This window comes from Neoarius graeffei, chromosome 8 (assembly GCF_027579695.1).
Source record: "Neoarius graeffei isolate fNeoGra1 chromosome 8, fNeoGra1.pri, whole genome shotgun sequence".
In the NCBI taxonomy this organism is placed as follows: domain Eukaryota; kingdom Metazoa; phylum Chordata; class Actinopteri; order Siluriformes; family Ariidae; genus Neoarius; species Neoarius graeffei.
The window spans coordinates 74,683,085-74,704,069 of NC_083576.1; the positions used below are offsets into that span (position 1 = coordinate 74,683,085).

At 42.7% G+C, this 20,985-nt stretch overlaps 1 protein-coding gene across 1 annotated transcript in view; it reads left to right on the forward strand.

The window, feature by feature from the left end:
- fa2h (fatty acid 2-hydroxylase) overlaps positions 1 to 20,985 on the forward strand; it is an 82,109-nt gene that overhangs the window by 51,328 nt on the left and 9,796 nt on the right. Inside the window, exons 2-4 of the mRNA XM_060928244.1 lie at positions 7,955 to 8,047; positions 17,961 to 18,103; positions 18,310 to 18,410. Coding sequence (XP_060784227.1) covers positions 7,955 to 8,047; positions 17,961 to 18,103; positions 18,310 to 18,410 — 337 coding nt within the window. The remainder of the gene's footprint in view (positions 1 to 7,954; positions 8,048 to 17,960; positions 18,104 to 18,309; positions 18,411 to 20,985) is intronic.

The following is a 20,985-nucleotide window of genomic DNA, read 5'->3' on the forward strand; positions in this document are numbered from 1 at the left end:
TTCGAACCTCATGGCCGACGGGGGCCTTTCTGTATGGAGTTTGCATGTTCTGCGTGATTTTCCTGCATTTCAAAGACAAAATACCCAGGTCATGCATACTTGGTGCTGGTCGCAAGCCCGGATAGTTTGGGGAGGGCTGCGTCAGGAAGGTGTAAAACCGATGCCAAATCAAATATGCAGATCATGATGACCTCTAACAGGAGCAGCCGAAAGAAGAAAAATATGATCGTCCATACCTGCATGCCAGCACCATCGTGTTATGGGCTTATAATCACAATAAGAGAGGTTGTTCCTCATTCTCGTTCAAGTACAGATCGATTCTTTTTCCTCTGCCAAAAGGAAGGAGGAGCACATTCACAGCACAAATCAGCATCAGATTAGGACCTCGCTATACGGTGCATTAATAAAGTCCAGCACATCAAGCTGTACAGTATCGGATGCTTATTGTGTGCATTAATAAGTTGTGAGGCTTGGATGTATAATTGTCTGCCCAGAATTTCTTCAAATGCACAGTGTGGGTAGAGACGGTCACTATAACTACATGTTTGTTTCCATCTCCGTTCCCCGGAGACTTCGACTTGCATGTTGCCTTGCGTGTGTGTGTGTGTGTGTGTGTTTATTTCTTTGTGTGGGTTGGGGGAGAGCAGCTCATCGTATGTGTGATACCAAACTCTGAATTTGTGCTTCGTTTGTGTGAATGACGATGCTTGAGTAAGTAATTTCAGAAAAGCTATATATACGAGATGTTTTTTCTGACCGATCACACATTAAAACTGTCATCATTGAAATAAAATGAGATTTGGCACACTGTAAAAAAAAAAAATAGTTGAGAATACTTGAAATTTCAAGGCAACAGTCTGCATTAAGAATTTTATGTTTTGCCAACGATGTGCCCATGATAATCCAAACTATGATAAAACTTATCTTTATTAAGAATTCTTAAGTCAATTTTCAATTCCTCATTCTGCCAACATAGATTTCTCTTTTTGCTGAACAGTGGCATTCACAGTAGTGCAAAAAGGCAATTGAGGTTATCACAATTTTTTTGGGGGAGGCTTTTTTCACCTCTATTTGGATAGGACAGCATAGAGACAGGAAATGAGCGGGAGAGAGAGACGGATCGGGAAATGACCTCGGGTCGGAACCGAACCCGGGTCCCCGGATTTATGGTAGGGCGCCTTATCCACCTGAGCCACAACACCCCTGAGGTTATTGCAATTTATCATTAAACTATACATGCCTTTTTTCATTGTTCTACACAATTACAAAACTTCAATATTGAAATAAAGTTTTTAAAACCTATGTCGTGGGTGTGGCTCAGGTGGATAAGGCGCCATACCATAAATCCGGGGACCCGGGTTCGATTCCGACCCGAGGTAATTTCCCGATCCCTCCCCGTCCCTCTCTCCTGCTCATTTCCTGTCTCTACACTGTCCTATCCAAATAAAGGTGAAAAAAGCCCCCCAAAAAGTCTGATAACCTCAATTGCCTTTTTGCACTACTGTGAATGCCACTGTTCAGCAAAAAGAGAAATCTATGTTGGCAGAATGAGGAATTGAAAATTGACTTAATTAAGAATTCTTAATAAAGATAACAGTTTTATCGTAGTTTGGATTATCATGGGCACATCATTGGCAAAACATAAAATTCTTAATGCAGACTGTTGCCTTGAAATTTCAAGTATTCTCAACTATTCTTTTTTTTACAGTGCATTCGGTGTGCTCTCTTTACCCCTTACACACTTTCCTGTTCTCATCAGTCACAGTGAAGGAGGAAGGAGGTGTGGTTTTTGATTTGCGGTTGTGTGGCAGCCTGGGAAAACCCTTCACATGGTCAAATTTGGATATTTTCTACAACTATGTACTTCAGAAGTGCTTCTCTCTTCTTTTTGAAAACACGTGGCGGTAGCAGAAGTTCTAGCGTTTTGTAAAATCTGCTTCCTTGAAGGTGAAAAGGGAGAAAATCTCACTTTTGTTTCCAAATCTACTGTCCCGCCTACATCTACTTGTACCCAAATGACTTCTCACTTTGGTTATCAGTATCATCCACACCAGTCTCTGTCTCACCACTTGAGGTAAAAGGTGTTATACCTCATGGTGTTTAAACACAAGCCTCGTCGTCATCATCGTCTCTTCACTCGACTGGTCTCTACAGTAACGTGGTGCTGCCATGCCAGAGAAAGACAAACGGATCAGTATCATGTTATGACCTGAAAAGTTTGTGATGATGAGATCTGTTTCACATATTAACAAGATATTTTTTATATTATTATGACCTACAGACTTCTCACATTATAACAAGGAACTTTTTCTTTTTTACAACAATATACTGTTTATCTTCCACATACGTACGTACTTATAGCGTCACACACCGTGTTCAGCAACGGCAGAATCTCGCCATGTCTCAACCCAAGCATGAAGTAGAACTTGATAAAATTGGGGGAATGAGCCATATTTGTCAGTTTATCTGTTCTCCGCACACCGCTTTCCTTATTCAAACATGAGTTTCATGTTATAGCCTGAACGATATAAATTATCTTGTGATGACGTGAACGGTTTTATGACAATTTATCATGTTATAAAAAGATGAGTGTTATATTGTTCTAACACAAAGATACGTTTCTTGTTGTAACGTGGTAAGTTTGTATGTCGTAATTAACCTGTCTTGTTCTAACAGGAAACTTGTCACGTTATAATGTGACCATGATTGGTTTTCTGCTTCCGTAGATCTCTAGATCACGATAACACTGGTGGAGAATTGATTCAGTTTTATTCTGTTCCTAAACTTTTTTATGAAAGGTCCGTCCATCCATCCATTATCTGTAGCCGCTTATCCTGATGGTGCAGGAGCAGCACAGATATTGTAAGGAAAACACTCGGCTCATGAGCTTTTAGATCTCTTTAGTGCAGCAGACTGACTGTTTTTTATTGCTGCGTTTGTTAAATTGGCTTTGCAGACAGATCAGGCAAGGTAGAAAGTAGCCAAAATAAAAACATTTACACGTTGACTTGGTAAAATATATTTATGGTTTCTGAACTGATGGAGTGGACATGTCACAATTAGTGACTTCTTAGTGATATACTAGTCACTATTAGTGATAGTTCCAGGCTCACGAGTCCCGGGCTCAGCTGTCTCCGGCTGACGGTACCTGGTAAGGGCCCCTGTCCAGGATACGGACAATAGAACGCCTCTGACAGTAGGAAGGCGCTGCCTTACTCAAGCAGAAGACACTCTTGCAGTACAATGTTGAGTAAGGCGTCTTGGTGCTTGGATGAACAGAGTTTTTACAAAGTCAACGAGCAACAGAACCGTCCAGTTAGAGGACACTGCGGGGCAGCTTTGGAGCTTCTTGATCGTCGCAATCTTTTGTGCCATTGGAATGCAAGCTCTTAAGTCCAGAGAGGCATTTACTTGGGGCATGAAAATAAATGGCCTGACTTACCACGCAAGGTATGGAGGTGCAGGAAGACCTAAAGCCCGGCGCACATGGGCGATTTATTTATTTTATTTTATTTTTTTCCCCGTTGCTTGGCCATGCAACTTTTTTGACGCAAGTGAAAAATTACTTCATGTACGGATATTTGCGACGGCACTTTTTTTTTTTTTTGGCTTGCGACAGATCGCAGGTATCAAACATGCTTGATATTCTGCGGCAAAAAAATCACCAGGCGCTGACTTGTTGCAGAGAGATCGCCGCGTGTGCGTGTCTTTGTGATAATGAAGCGATCACTTCCAAAGGCTAAGCCAATCCCCGCCCATGAAGTAGTCACGTGATTTCCATGTGACTTGCATCCCCCTCCCCAAATTGCCCACTGGTCGCAGATAATGCACACAAGCAGCTACCCAAGAGGGGAACCTTGTGTCCAAAAATCGCAATATGCTTGCGACAAGAAGTTGCCTGTGTGCGCCGGGCTTAAGGCGATGAACCAACAGTGACGGTGACAGGCCTGAGAAGCTGGAAGTTGCTCGCTGGGGGTTCGCACAAGGATGTAATTAAAAGACGCCTTAAAAGAATAGACCGTGAAGTGAACAACTGGGAAGAGAAAGCCAGAGACAGATACAAGTAGAGAAAGATTGTGAAAGAATCAGTTTTAAAAAAAAAAGTTTAGGAGAAAAGGGAGGAGGCATATCGGAGAAAACACAAGTCGCGTCATGGGCAGCTGGTGTCGAACATTATATGTGAAAGATGCGGTTGTAATTTTATTTCAAAAGCAGGGAAAGCAGCTCATAAGTGAGCAAACAAATGCTTAACACTTCCTAGTCGCCATTGGACACGATGGACTACCATAATAATATTAATAATAAGGGATGAAGGGCGGCACGGTGGTATAGTGGTTAGCGCTGTCGCCTCACAGCAAGAAGGTCTGGGTTCGAGCCCCGTGGCCGGCGAGGGCCTTTCTGTGCGGAGTTTGCATGTTCTCCCCGTGTCCGCGTGGGTTTCCTCCGGGTGCTCCGGTTTCCCCCACAGTCCAAAGACATGCAGGTTAGGTTAACTGGTGACTCTAAATTGACCGTAGGTGTGAATGTGAGTGTGAATGGCTGTCTGTGTCTATGTGTCAGCCCTGTGATGACCTGGCGACTTGTCCAGGGTGTACCCCGCCTTTCGCCCGTAGTCAGCTGGGATAGGCTCCAGCTTGCCTGCGACCCTGTAGAACAGGATAAAGCGGCTACAGATAATGAGATGAGATAAGGGATGAAAACTCCATTTTGAACACAGCTACAGTGATATCCGATGGATTTTTGAAAACCACCACACATGTATACGTGTCCTTTCTCTCTCTCCTCTGTATAAGGTTAATAAAGTGACCCTTGGCAATGAGTCTCATTCCCAAGAACAGACAACACACAGTCACTTTTGGTCACATGGTCCTCCTGCTATATATGCGCTCATGCGCCTACCATCCTGATTCCCTGGAATGGCGCATAATTTGGGAAAATTCCAAAGATTGATTTGAAAGCCACTCATCATGGAAAGCTTCTGGACCATGAAGGCATCATGCACGCTAAATGTTTGCATGCAGGTGTTGTTACTGCAGAGGTGTGTGTGGGTGTGTGTGTGTTCCCCTTAAAGGTGTGATCGAAGCACTTTGCCTGTTAAGATGTTGAGCAGAGCAGCAGTGGAGCAATGGAATGGATTAATATTTCACCCTGTTATTATTCCAGTGACTAGCGACCTGTGAAGAGTGTGATGTTAGTCGTGTGTGTGTGTGAGAGAGAGAGAGAGAGAGAGAGACCATGCGGGCTCTAGCAATGCTGTGTTCGGATCTGTGCCAGTGTTCTCATATTTGCAATTCCTGTCCTTAGCTCCATCATAGCGCTGACAGGTGAACACTAGAGCCTTTTCTCTTCTTTCTTGGTATTCCAGTCACACTGGTATGAAACTGCTCTCTATCGGAAGAATCAGAATTAAACAGAAGAATCAAACCAGACCACGGTTTCTTGTTCAGGAAATGAACAACTTGACAACTGGATTACAAAAATGTTACTCCGTCTCTCTCATATATAATATAAAATGGGACATTACACAGTTATATGAAGTTTATCTTCTTGTGTTGAAAATATTCTCACTCATTCAAACTTCATATCTCCGCGCCACTGTGTAATGTTCTTTGGACACATCCGCAAAAAAAAAGTGCAAATTAATCAAAAGAATTTTAAATTTGAACCACTTCACCATTTTGACAACGTGCGTCTGTTCAGCAGGAAAACACGAGGAGTCATCTCATCGGAGTGAAATATCAGGAATTATTATAGATACAGGACACTTTTTCTATGGAATAAAAACATGTTCTATTCCCTTCTAGCGGGATCCATTCATTTGGTTTGATAGCATGCAATATTGTTAGCATATCGCTTATCCTGTGTGGATTACATCACTCTACCCACTGGAGAATGAGCGTTGAATATGGTTTGATATTGCATCGTTGGCGGCATGGTGGTGTAGCGGTTAGCGCTGTCGCCTCACAGCAAGAAGGTCCGGGTTCGAGCCCCATGGCCCGCGAGGGCCTTTCTGTGCGGAGTTTGCATGTTCTCCCCGTGTCCGCGTGGGTTTCCTCCGGGTGCTCCGGTTTCCCCCACAGTCCAAAGACATGCAGGTTAGGTTAACTGGTGACTCTAAATTGACCGTAGGTGTGAATGTGAGTGTGAATGGTTGTCTGTGTCTATGTGTCAGCCCTGTGATGACCTGGCGACTTGTCCAGGGTGTACCCCGCCTTTCGCCCGTAGTCAGCTGGGATAGGCTCCAGCTTGCCTGCAGCCCTGTAGAACAGGATAAAGCAGCTACAGATAATGAGATGAGATTGCATCGTTGTCAAGACACGTCACATGTCGGAGATGTAAAACTTCCGCACTAGTGAGTGACTGACTGTGACAATTTGTAAACAAACATGGCTGCCAGGTTTACTTTGTTAAATACAGAAGATTTTGAGAGAATTTTGAAAGAGAAGGACGCGTTGAACATCTGAAAGGAATGTGTATGTATAATAATAATATTGGCTGGCTTTTTTTCGTGGTATATCAGATATATTCCATTAAGCTGCTCGTCTTTGACTCATTCAATATCATGCTAGCTGAATGGAATATATCTGATATACCATGAAAAAAAAAGCGCCAGCCAATATTATTTAAATATGCCACTCAGATCTGCAATGTATTTTGTATGAAAAATGCAAGTTTTTCAACACGAGAAGATAAACTTCATATCTTCAAGCCAACGTTTGATATTTTCTTTTTATTATATAGACACAGTCACAAACAAAAAGTACCCAAATTTATCAAAACAATTAATTGATTTCCTCAGAAGTGACCTATAGAAATTTGTCATGGTTTTGGTCCTCCATGTCCCGGATGTAGCTTGTATGAAAAATACAAGTGGCGTATTTCCCAGTAAAGCACTCGTATCCATATAAATAAACAAACAAACATCCTTTAAGGTGTGTGAAGAATTCTTTTGTCTGTAATTACATATCCATTTCTGTTCAAAGCTGCTTGCCATTAGACGTAAGCACTCACCGACGGGCTCTTCAATAGCTCTTGTACAATCCTGGGATTTGAAACTCGCAGCCTTCCAAACACCAGCTCAGAACTTTAACCACCAAGCAACAAAACCTGACCAGAAAACTTAGGCTACATCCACACGACAACGGCAACAAGATTTTATTAAAAAAAATATCGTGTCCACATGGGCAACAGATCAGTAAAATATCAGGTACATATGGCAACGCAACGCTTGCTGAAAACGATGCAATACACATGCCACACCTCTACGTGCGCTGTAAGACGGTCCCATCGGAGACACCAGAACAATAGAAGAAGAAGTAGGACGCATGCGCATAAACCCCTTCTTCTACCTGGCGTGAAGCACTCACAGGAACAAGCACACAACAACAACAAGATGGCTGTCACTATGCGAGGAAATCGTGCCTTCTGTGTGTACAAATTAGTTTTATTAGTGTGCATAGTGCATAGTTTTATATAACTTAATTTTCTTATTGTGTGAACATTTTGAAAAGCATTTTTATATAATTTATATAACTTTTTATATTGTGTGAACATTTTGAAAAGCAGTCTTATCCAATAAAAAAAAAAAGAAATTCAAGAAATGGTTCAGTTACTTGTTTATTTAAAAGAAAAGCTGTATACAAAAGTGAATGCAATGCAGTGGTTCATACAAAACAGCGAGAGTGCTGCTTGTTCTAGTCATGTGGTTGTGACGTCATCGTAAACAAATCCGTTCTACTCATCCAGACGACTTCGCAACGGCGCCATTGCCAGATTTTTCCACTCTGGAACCCGTTCTCGTTTTGGGGCACCCAAAACGCTGGTGCCGTGTGGACGCCAGGCCGAAACGATAAACAATTTTATCAGATTCACCTGAATCCGTTGCCGTGTGGACAGCCTCTTAATGTGGTCCTTAAGATACTGATGTGTGTGTGTGTGTGTGTGTGTGTTTCAGACACTAAGACAGCGGGGAAACAAGCCAGAAGCTCCAGATGGTACAGAAGAAGCTTCAGCCATCAACAAATGCAGCAAAGTCGATGATGAAACAGTAAGTGTGTGTCTGTGTGAGTATGAGAGTGAGACCGTAAAGAAATGAGGGAGTAAGTTGATGGGTTTGGAGATTGGATGAGGGCCTGAGTGAGTAAGGGCTGATTTTATACTTCTGTGAGAGCTCATCTGCTATGATTTTACGTGAAATCCATGTACTATATTTGGAGCAATTTACTACTTCTCCGAAATCCTTAATTAAAACCCACAGAAGGGATGCAACACACCTCCCTGCCAACCAATCAGCATTTGCCTGAATGCCTGTGGATGCATAGCAGCGTAGATGCACACAATGTGTAGTTAGGTTGTGAAGGACCGAATGTAAAAATGGTTTCTGTATGGAATCCTTACTCATAGACCCACTCTCTGAATCACAAAGTATAACCCAAACCGAAGGGGTAAGGAACCCTCATTCCCTCATTCTGATGTTCTTAGATTTCTGGAAGTCAGTCTGTGGTTAAAATGAACTAGTTAATGTAACTCTACCTCAGCACATGTACACCTAGTTTAGGTAGATTCTAACTTTGTCCACTAAGGCAAAATTGGTAGTCAGTTCACCATATGTTTTTTCCAAGTGTAGAACATTAATTTGCCTGTACAATCTGATTTACAAAGGATAATGGTCTATGTGATATACACAGTAGAGATTGGAAACGGTACATAAGCTGGAAGGGCACTTGGTAGAGAGCATACCTCCACCAAGCTGCATATTATCAACATCATAATCAAATCACTTGAACTTAGGATAATACTAAAGCAGTACACCAAATTTCATCCAAATCCATTCACTACTTTTTGAGCTATGTTGGGAACAGACCAAAAAAAAAAAATCCTGGATCTGCATACATATCTGGATTTGCATCAAGTCAAGTTTATTTGTATAGCGCTTTTAACAATAAACATTGTCGCAAAGCAGCTTTACACAATTTGAATGACTTAAAACATGAGCTAATTTTATCCCTATTCTATCCCCAATGAGCAAGCCTGTGGCTACGGTGGCAAGGAAAAACTCCCTCAGACGACATGAGGAAGAAACCTCGAGAGGAACCAGACTCAAAAGGGAACCCATCCTCATTTGGGCAACAACAGACAGCCTGACTATAACATTAACAGTTTTAACAAGAAGTCAGTTTTGTTGAGGTTATAAACTCTTCATTGATGGAAACTTGAGTGCAAAACTGTTCATGACAACTGCAGTCCTAAAGTTAGCAAGTCAACTGTAGTCCTCAGCTATAAAAGCATTACTGTAAGTGTCCAGAGCGTCCTCCAAGTGTGACTTTCAACTGTCCTCATGGGGCCGTCCTCTACAGGAGCGATGCGATGAGACTCCAACCAGACACAAGGCACCAGGATGGATCAGGCAGGTCCGAGGAGCAGAAGAGGTCAGCATCTCGATCCCAGGACCAACATGTAACTCAGAGGGACAGATTTGGGGGGAGGAGAGGGAGAGAAAACACAGGTTGTTAGGTAAACACAGGTTGTTAGGTAATCAAAATCTAATCAATTGTTCCTTGACCCATGGCTCACCGTTCCATAAAAATTCATCAAAATCCGTTCAGTACAGTACTTTGAGTTATGTTGGGAACAGACAAACAAACAACAGAGGCGAAAACATAACCTCCTCTAACAAAGCTGGTTGAGGTAATGAGGGTTTTGGGTTTTGTTTGATAGCAACAGAAACCTCGCAGACACAGAAGCGTTTAAAAAAAAAAAAAGATATTGCAAACAAACAAAAACCAAAGAATAATTTACATGTAATAAGAGAAATACAATTTTGGCATATAATGAAAATAAAAATGAGAGGTGGTGTTTAAGTTTGTTACGGTGGTATGCAAAAGTTTGGGCACCCCGGTCAAAATTGCTGTTATTGTGAACAGTTAAGCAAGTTGAAGATGAAATGATCTCCAAAAGGCATAAAGTTAAAGATGACTCATTCTCTTTATATTTTAAGCAAAAACAATTTTTTATTTTCATCTTTTACATTTTCAAAATGACAAAAAAGGAAAAAGGCCTGAAGCAAAAGTTTGGGCACCCTGCATGGTTAGTACCTAGTAACACCCCCTTTGGCAAGTATCACAGCTTGTAAACACTTTTTGTAGCCAGCTAATAATCTTTCAGTTCTTACCTGGGGGATTTTCACTCATTTGTCCTTGCAAAAGGCTTCCAGTTCTACAAGTTTCTTGGGCTGTCTTGCATGCACTGCTCTTTTGAGATCTATCCACAGATTTTCAATGATGTTTAGGTCAGGGGACTGTGAGGGCCAGGGCAAAACCTTCAGCTTGTGCCTCTTGAGGTATTCCATTGTAGATTTTGAGGTGTTTTTGGATTGTCGTCTTATTGTAGGACCCGTCCTCTTTTTAACTTCAACTTTTTTACAGATGGTGTGATGTTTGCTTCCAGAGTTTGCTGGTATTTATTCGAATCCGTGCTTCCCTCGACCAATGAAATGTGCCCTGTGCCACTGGCTGCAACACAACCCCAAAGCATGATCGATCCACACCCATGCTTCAGAGTTGGAGAGGTGTTCTTTTCCTGGAATTTGGCACCCTTTTTTCTCCAAACATGCCTTTGCACGTTGCGGCCAAAAAGTTCTATTTTGATTTCATCAGTCCACAGGACTTGTTTCCAAAATGCATCAGGCTTATTTAGATGTTAATTTGTAAACTTCAGATGCTGAATTTTGTGGCTAGGATGCAGGAAAGGTTTTCTTCTGATGACTCTCCCATGAAGGTCATATTTGTTCAGGTGTCGCTGCATAGTAGAACAGCGCACCACCACTCCAGGGTCTGCTAAATCTTTCTGAAGGTCTTTTGCAGTCAAACAGGGGTTTTTATTTGCCTTTCTAGCAATCCAACGAGCAGTTCTTTCAGAAAGTTTTCTTCATCTTCCAGACCTCACCTTGATCTCCACTGTTTCTATTAACTGCCATTTCTTGATAACATTACAATCTGAGGAAACAGCTACCTGAAAACACTTTGCTACGTTCTTGTAGCCTTCTCCTACTTTGTGAGATTCAATTATTTTATTTTTCAGAATGCAAGGGAGTTGTTTAGAGGAGCCCATGGCTGTTGATTTTAGGGACAAGTTTGAGGAGTCAGAGAATTTATACAGCTTTGAAATCTGCATCATCTGACCTTTCCTAATGAAGAATTTGAACAAGCCACAGCTCAATAAGCTAATTAAGGTCTGGAACCTTGGTAAAAGTTACCTGAGAACTCAAATGTATTGGGGTGCCCAAACTTTGGTGATCAGTTCATCTTCTGTTCACTTAACTATTCACAGTAACAGACATTTTCAGTAAGGGTGCCCAAACTTTTGCATGCCACTGTATATGTATATAGCAGGCCATTTGATAGAGTTTTGAGTCCTTTCTCTTTTTGGAAGTCTTTTTCTGCATTCTCCCCCAAGCAAGAAAATATCTCAAAATCTGTGTTCATGTATAACTTGCCCACGCCAGGACCAGATATTACTCCATGTTCTTTATAAGAACACTAGAAATGTGGCGTAGCCACTGATGAGCTCTGACCCCAAGCTGGAACTGTATAAATATATTTTGTTTGTATGTATGTATAAACAAACCACACCCACAACAGGGACTCAATTGGTGGGCTACAGGTGGCTGTGCCAAATAGGTCAACCATGCCACTGTTGCTTTTTAGGGGTTGAGTGGCTGAAAGTAGAGAGAGAGCGAGAGAGAGATGGGGTTATGACTCTACAGGGCGCTGACCTTACAACTGTCTATACCAAAACATTGTTACGTAATCCTGTGTACTGAGTCTGGTCCCTTATTTTTCACCAGCAAACACCTAAATAACTGATGAACCCAGAAATTTAAAACCTCAGGAACAATAATAACGGACATTACACCTGCAGCACAATAAAGGCCTGTATAATTCAGTGTGGATTCGAGACATGTCTGTCTGTTTACAACTGTGCATTGGATTGATGTATCTCTGGCGTCACCTGAAGAGGATGGGTTCCCTTTTTGTTCTAGTTCCTGTCACAGTTTCAATCTCATGTTTGTCCTTGACACCAGTCACGTCTTGGTTTGCTCATTAGGAATCTGGATTTCTGTAAAGCTGTTCTGTAGCAATGTCCATTGCTAGTGCTATAGAAATAAAACCGAATTAAGATCGGGATAAGTACGCAGTGTGGACTGGAGACGGGTTTAAATACACAGCATCATTGCATTGTGCACTGAACTCTGTGATCAGGTCACATGGCTTCTCTTACTACTGCTTCTCTGATGATGCACAATTTCACTTCAGTTTTCTTCTAACCATGTCCCGTGTCACGGAGAACATGTATGGCTGTCTTTCTGATTTACTGGATATAGAAACCAAAACATAAACCATAGCATTACAGGACTGATTTACTCCCTAGTGAAGCTGGACCGGTCAGTCACCATCAACACTCTCTCTCAAACCCTAGCTGCAAAACGCCGTGCACTTCTAGATGAAAATCTCAGCTTCTCAAACTATAGAAGCTGCTCAAGTTGTGATTTTCAGGATTCACTATTGCAACTCTCACTTTTTGCATATTTTATAACTCCTCTGTGGAGCATCAGGCTGCTGCTTTTCAACCAGTTCATGAGCTAAGCTCCCAAAGTTCTCTCATGCCATGACCACACAAAGATCATGCCATTGACTGTTGAGCACTTTTGACATGGCCTTTGCTGATCTGAGCATGTTTGTCTCTCAGCTTCAGTGTTCTGAATGTTTCGTGGTACAACAAACTTCCGATATGAAAAAGTCTGAAAGCCTCCATTTAGTAGAGGGACCTGGGTTAGATATGTATGCACATAATTTCAAAGTCCCTTCACATGCCATGTGGCACATCAGGCAGCACTGATCTCTGTTTCCATAGCCCTCAGCCTCTCACCTATTACATAGCTAGGGTTACAGTGGGGGGCTAGTCCTCTGGTAACCACAAGAGTTTGACTCCCCACTCGCATCTGTATTGCAGCGGGCCTTGCCAGACAGCAGTAGGTACCATTTTTATGATGGTCTTTGGTATGACCCAACCGTGAATAGAACTCGCAATCTCCCGGTCAAGAGGCGGACATGCTAACCACTAGGCCAACTCATGGTACATGTGCATAATTTAGGAGAGGATAATTCAACTGTTATAGGCTAATTTGAACCCAAGGAACAACTTGGGATGTGTGCCAAAATTGCTATCCGGGGTGACCAGGCTGAAAATTACCAATCCAAGATGGCTGCTGCTAGCCATATTGAAAATATCAATTTTTGAACCACTCACCACAGAAGTATGTGCAATACCTCATTTTATGGGTTTTTGGGTATGAGGAATCCATTAGTGACCTCATTTTCATGATTGAAGGAAAAGGGAACAAGCTATGGTCAAGGGCAAGGTAAAAAAACAAAACAAAAATTGGCCAAAATTGCAGTTTCACAGAAAACATGAGGAAAAACAGAATAACCCTACCTCAAACAGGAAATCATGGAATTGGGAGACTTATGCATGTAATTTAGGAAAGTATAAGAAAGCAAGCATTTGATTAATATAAAGAAATTGTATTTTCAATCATACTATTATGATCAATGGAACATTAACTTAAAGTGAAAAATACAAAACAAAACTTTAGTAGGCAGCAATATCTTGAGAGCCTAAATGTTTAACAGCCAACAATACAACTTTTAACATCACATTATTACTGTTTGTGTCACATAAACCAGGGTCAGGAATGTGAAGAGTAACACGATGATGATAATAATAATAATAATAATAATAATACCGTAAGACAGACAGCCATCTTGGATTGGTAATTTTCAGGTTGTTTGTCCCAGATAGCGATTTTGGCACACATCCCAAGTTATTCCTTGGGGTCAAATTAGCCTATAACAGTTGAGTTATCCTCTCCTAAATAATGTGCATGTATATCTAACCCAGGTTCTCTACTAAATGGAGACTTTCAGACTTTTCCATATCGGAAGCTTGTTGTACCACGAAGCATTCAGTCACCCTAAGGAGTGTCGTTGAGGTCACATGGGTCATTGACCCTCTCAGCCATCCTGTAGGTTGTTGGGGTCACTGGAGGCCAAGTGTGAATGGTGTTAGCAGCCAAGAGAGTTGTTAGGGTGATCTGTGGGTCGTTGGCTCTCTCTGCCATCATGTGAATCATTGAAGTCAGTTGAGTCTTGGTGTGGATGTGTAATAACCTACAGGATGGCTGAGACCCATCAGAATCAGAATCACTTTTATTGCCAGGTATGTGAACACACATGAGGAATTTGACTCCGGTTTCACTTAGCTCTCTTAGTACAAACAGATTTAAAAAAAAAAGCGTAGACAAAAAACAAAACAAAAAAGCTGTGTACATGTAGAATCTTTTGGTGCAAAATGGTGCATAGTGCAAGGATGACTTGGTAAATATAAATATACAGTGTGCACAGAATGACGATATGAGTGTGCACATATTTCACAGCTGATGTTACTGATATTTGAGTCCAGTTTTAGCTGTTCATCACAGAGACAGCCTGAGGGGAAAAAACTATTCTTGTCTGGTTGTTTTTGCGTACAGTGATCTGTAGCGTCTCCCAGAGGGGCGAAGTTTAAACAATTTGTGATCAGGGTGTGATGGGTCTGCAGAGATGTTACCTGCCCGTTTCCTGACTCTGGACAGGTACAGGTCTTGGATGGAGGGCAGGCTGACACCAATAATTTTCTCTGCAGACCTTATTGTCCGTTGCAATCTGTTCTTGTCCTGCTTGGTGACCGATCCAAACCAAACAGTGATGGAAGAGCAGAGAACAGACTGAATGATGGCAGAGCTGAGAACAGACTGAATGACAATTGTCAGCAGCTCCTTAGACAGGTTGAGCTTCCTGAGCTGGCGCAGAAAGTACAACCTCTGCTGGGCCTTTTTGATGATGGTGACTGTGTTGGTCTCCCACTTCAGGTCCCGGGAGATTGTGGAGCCCAGAAACCTGAAGGTTTCAACAGCAGTCACAGTGTTGATGGTGATGGGCGGCAGGGTGGGGGGGCTCCTCCTAAAGTCCACTGTCATCTCCATAGTTTTGAGTGTGTTCAGCTCCAGATTGTTCTGACCGCACCAACAAACCAGCTGTTCAACCTCCCGTCTGTATGCAGACTCGTCACCGTCTCGGATGAGGCTGATGACCGTTGTGTCGTCTGCAAATTTCAGGAGTTTAACAGATGGGTCTCTTGAGGTGCAGTTGCTGGTGTAAAGGGAGAATAGCAGTGGGGAGAGCACAGACCCCTGGGGGGCGCCAGTGCTGATAGTCCGGGTGCTGGATGTGATGCTCCCCAGCCTCACCTGCTGCTTCCTGTCAGTCAGGAAGTTTATAATCCACTGACAGGTGGAGGAGGGCACAGTGAGCTGGGTGAGCTTGGTGTGGAGGATGTCTGGAACGATGGTGTTGAACGCCGAACTGAAGTCCACGAACAGGATCCTGGCATACGTCCCTGCAGAGCCGAGGTGTTGCAGGATGTAGTGCAGTCCCATATTGATTGCATCATCCGCTGACCTGTTTGCCCGGTAGGCAAACTACAGGGGGTCCAGCAGGGGGTCTGTGATGTCACACCTGAAGGACAACACAGGGCTACAGGCCTGTAGTCATTCAGTCCTGTGATGGTGGTTTTCTTGGGAACCGGGATTATTGTGGAGCATTTGAAGCATGAGGGGACTTCACACAGCTCCAGGGATCTATTGAAGATCTGGGTGAAGATGGGGGCCAGCTGATCAGCACAGACCTTCAGACAGGAGGGTGACACACCATCTGGGCTGGGTGCCTTCCTGATCTTCTGTCTGCGAAAAAGCTGACAAACATCCTCTTCACAGATCTTGAGTGCTGGTTCTGGGGTCAGAGGCGAGAGGAGGCAGAATAGCAGGGGGTATAAATGGATCTTTAATGTCTGAGGGAGGGAGAGGTGTGAATGTGTCAAATCTCCAGTAGAACACATTCAACTCGTCAGCCAGTTGATGGTTCATTGCAGTGTTGGGGGATGGTCTCCTGTAACTGGTGATATTCTTCAGACCTTTCCACACTGACGCCGGATCGTTGGCTGAAAGGCTGTTTTTGATCCTTTCAGCATAGCAATGACCCATGTGACCTCAACAACTCTCCTTAAAGTTGCTTTTGGTCCACTAGAGGATAAATACCTGGAACTCCCCACTAGTCCGACAGAACTGAGGTGATGGGAGGTGAAACGTCTTCAAGGATTTCAAGCAAGTCCAGTTGCCGCCTTTAGCACCTACGGATTACGATGACTTGGATGACTGAGAACCTTCACAGACAGACTTATCACACCCTGCACTTCACCACTCTCCCTCTGATCCTCTAGCACTGCTCGACTGGTCCCACCATCTCTCAAGATACAAGGAAGGCTTACATCATGACTCTTCTGTTCTGATGCCTAGGTGGTAGAATGAGCTTCCCGTAGATGTCCAAACAACTGAGTTACTGGCCGTCTTCAAACAATGGCTAAAAGACTAACCTTTTCCTGAAGCACTTACATTAGTACTTTCTTAAAAAAAAAAAAAAGAAGCATGGATAGCCAAGGCAATTCGATAAAACCATTTCCTCATAGTGAAATATATTTATGGTTTCTTAAAGAGCAGATGTTTTCGGCAGAAAAACAATTTGGGTAAAACCCTACTTTTTCATTTAACTTTTTTTTTATTGTTTGTTTTTATATTCTTTTGCCAGAATTCATCTGCAGCGAGATTGGACAGGTTTTCTCAGAATGGCTCAAATAGAAATGAATCAAAGGCTACGTTCACAGGCAAAAGTGGCCCAAATCTGATTTACTGTCCAAATTCGATTTCTTTTAATTTTTTTAAATGTTTTTTTTTGTTAAGCTGTTCACACTTTATTTTCAATGTGGCTTATATCTGACGTTAGTCCAAACAGATAATGCTCCTAAACTGACTCGCATGCGCAAAGGAGCAATGTGTCACGTGATGCGCAGGTTATTTGGCCACAGCCACTTCTTTGGTTCGCGTCCTTGGTTTCTTTAAATTTTGCTTTGAAACATTTGACATTTCTTAGGTGATATGCTCCCCAAATTCTTTACAATTTTACATTGAGGAACGTTATTCTTAAATTGTTGCACTGTTTGCTCACGCAGTCTTTCACAGAGCAGTGAACCCCTCCCCATCTTTACTTCTGAGAGACTCCGCCTCTCTGGGATGCTCTTTTTATACCCAATCATCTTACTGACCTGTCAATTAACCAAATTAGGTTTTTTTTTTTTTTTAGCCTTACACAACTTTTCCAGTCTTTTTTTTGCCCTTGTCCCACCTTTTTTTTTTAGTTTTGAAACATGTTGCTGGCACTAAATTCAAAATGAGTATAACAAAAATAAATAAATAAATAAATAAATAAATAAATAAAAATTTTCTCACTTTCAACATTTGATATGTTGTCTCTATTTTCAATGAAACATAGGGTTTCCATGATTTGCAAATCATCGCATTATGTTTTCATTTGCAGTTTGCATAGCATCCCAACTTTTTTTTGGACCTAGGATTGTACTTCTACGATGCATATGCAACTGTCATTCTGGTTCCCAGTGCAGCAGCAGATTGGCTTTTTGGGGAGAGGGGTGGGATATGTGCATACAACAGTCATGTTTGGTGTTATGGACTTTTTTCTCATATATTTCTATTCAGTATTCTTGAAGTGGTTTTTCTAATCCCTCATAGTCATGCGTATGCGTGTGTATTCATCTATGCCAGATCTGGGCAAAACGACCAGGAAGCCTTTCACAAGAGTACTTTAGTACCAGTTCTAAAGTCTTTTTAAGAGAAGTGTTTGACTAATAATGAAAGGTACACAATGCTTCATTTCCTCAAATAGAACAGGTTTGGTGTCTGAAGTTTGAGAGAGAGAGAAAGTGTATTGTGGCTAAGTGCTATGTGTGTGCAGGATCTGGTGGACTGGAGGAAGCCCCTTGCCTGGCAGGTGGGATATTTGGGAGAGAAATATGACGCCTGGGTCCATCAGCCCGTCGATCGACCCATTCGTCTCTTTGAGTCTGACTTCTTTGAAGCCAACACCAAGACCCCATGGTACAAATGCTCGATAAAATATTTACACACTCAAACACATTATTGCACGTTTTATAGGTGACTAAATTTGGCGCTTGCAATCAATCAAATCCGAAGATATTTTGTTTTGTATTTAACTACTTAATTTTTTTTAATCAGTCATGAAATTTGAGTGTATTTTTCCAGACATGCTTTATATTTACTTCATTCTTCCTGTTGGTGTGTAGGTACATGGTGCCAGCTGTTTGGATGCCTCTGGTTATTTACCTGAGCTGGTACTGCTACAGCTTGTTGGCACAAGGAAGCACTAGACTGTGTATTACATCAGGTAACACCCATAACCATACAAACAACCTGCACACTCTAGCTATCCAACCCTCATACTGGATCCAGTATGAAACACTGGGAACATGCGCATCAGACATCAGCTTATAGTATTCAGTATTGCATTCCTTTTCATAAATATTATATTCATGTTGGCAGCAGTCCTCTTAAAGTATGTTATGTTCCATTGAAGCAACATTTAATCAGCTTTAGTCAACATGCTTGAGATCTACATATGAGCACTGTCAGTCAGGGTAGTGTCTCAGAAAGGATGGAATTGAAAACATTGTTCTTGGCTGAAGTATCTCAAAGCCTCAGGGTATACAAATCCCTGATCTAATGATAATTCCTTTCTGTTTGGTAAGTTTCCAATGTAGAGGCGCGTGCACGTGTGTGTGTAACCTACTCCTGCTCCAGACGTTATTCTGACCAATCTTGCCCATTCCCTCCTTAAAAACTCTTGACCAATCGTGCCTGCTCTCACAGAAAGTTTGACCAGTACTGCCAATTCTGACAGAGTTTGATTAATGCTGCCTGCTCTCACAAAATGTTTGACCAATCCCACCAGCTTCCACAGATTTTGATTAATCCTTCCAAGCGATCACAGAAACATGGGCAAATTCCGCCCATTCCTGCAGAGTTTGACCAATCCCAACCGCTCCAGCAGAGTTTGATCAATCCCCACCCACTCCTGTAAGTTTGACCACTCCCGATACTTCCTCAAGAAGGTTTGGCCAATCCCGACGACTTCCTCGGAAGGTTTGACCAATCCCGACGACTTCCTCGAGAAGGTTTGACCAATCCCGACGACTGCCTCAAGGAGGTTTGACCAATCCCGATGACTGCCTCAAGGAGGTTTGACCAATTCCGACGACTTCCTCGAGAAGGTTTGACCAATTCCGATGACTTCCTCGAGAAGGTTTGACCAATTCCGACGACTTCCTCAGAAGGTTTGGCTAATCCCGACGACTTCCTCAAGAAGGTTTGGCCAATCCCGACGACTTCCTCGGAAGGTTTGGCCAATCCCGACGACTTCCTCGGAAGGTTTGACCAATCCCGACGACTTCCTCGGAAGGTTTGACCAATCCCGACGACTTCCTCGAGAAGGTTTGACCAATCCCGACGACTGCCTCAAGGAGGTTTGACCAATTCTGACGACTGCCTCAAGGAGGTATGACCAATTCCGACGACTTCCTCAAGGAGGTTTGACCAATTCCGACGACTTCCTCAAGAAGGTTTGACCAATTCCGACGACTGCCTCAAGTAGGTATGACCAATTCCGACGACTTCCTCAAGGAGGTTTGACCAGTTCCGACGACTTCCTCGAGAAGGTTTCACCAATTCTGACGACTTCCTCGAGAAGGTTTGGCCAATCCCGATGACTTCCTCAAGAAGGTTTGGCCAATCCTGACAACTTCCTCGGAAGGTTTGACCAATCCCGACGACTTCCTCGAGAAGGTTTGACCAATCCCGACGACTGCCTCAAGGAGGTTTGACCAATTCCGACAACTTCCTCGAGAAGGTTTGACCAATCCCAACGACTGCCTCGAGAAGGTTTGACCAATTCCGACGACTTCCTCGAGAAGGTTTGACCAATCCCGACGACTGCCTCAAGGAGGTTTGACCAATCCCGATGACTGCCTCGAGAAGGTTTGACCGATCCCGACAACTTACCCAGAAACTGGGATCAATCCTGACGATGTCCTCAGGAGGTTTGGTCAATCCTGCCAGCGTCCCCAGAAGTTTTGACCTATCCAACTTCCTCAAAGTTTTTGACCAATCCTGACGGCTCCTGCAAAGCTTGAGCCATCCCTCCATTCCTGCAGAACATTTGACCAATCTTTCCAGCTTCCCCAGAACGTTTAACCGGTCGCACCAGCTCCTGCAGAAAGCTTGACCACTCCCTCCCACTCCTTCTTGTTGTATTCATTTACACCTGTATAGTGGTGCTTGAAAGTTTGTGAACCCTTTAGAATTTTTTATATTTCTGCATAAATATCACCTAAAACATCATTAGATTTTCACACAAGTCCTAAAAGTAGATAAAGAGAACCCAGTTAAACAAATGAGTCAAGTTTATTTGTATAGCGCTTTTAACAATAAACATTGTCACAAAGCAGCTTTACACAATTTGAACGACTTAAAACATGAGCTAATTTTATCCCTAATCTATCCCCAATGAGCAAGCCTGTGGTGACGGTGGCAAGGAAAAACTCCCTCAGACGACATGAGGAAGAAACCTCGAGAGGAACCAGACTCAAAAGGGAACCCATCCTCATTTGGGCAACAACAGACAGCATGACTATAACATTAACAGTTTTAAGAAGAAGTCAGTTTTGTTGAGGTTATAAACTCTTCATTGATGGAAACTTGAGTGCAAAACTGTTCATGACAACTGCATTCCTAAAGTTAGCAAGTCAACTGTAGTCCTCAGCCATAAAAGCATTACTGTAAGAGTCCAGAGCGTCCTCCAAGTGTGACTTTCAACTGTCCTCATGGGGCCATCCTCCACAGGAGCGATGCGATGAGACTCCAACCAGATACAGGGCACCAGGATGGATCAGGCAGATCCGACGAGC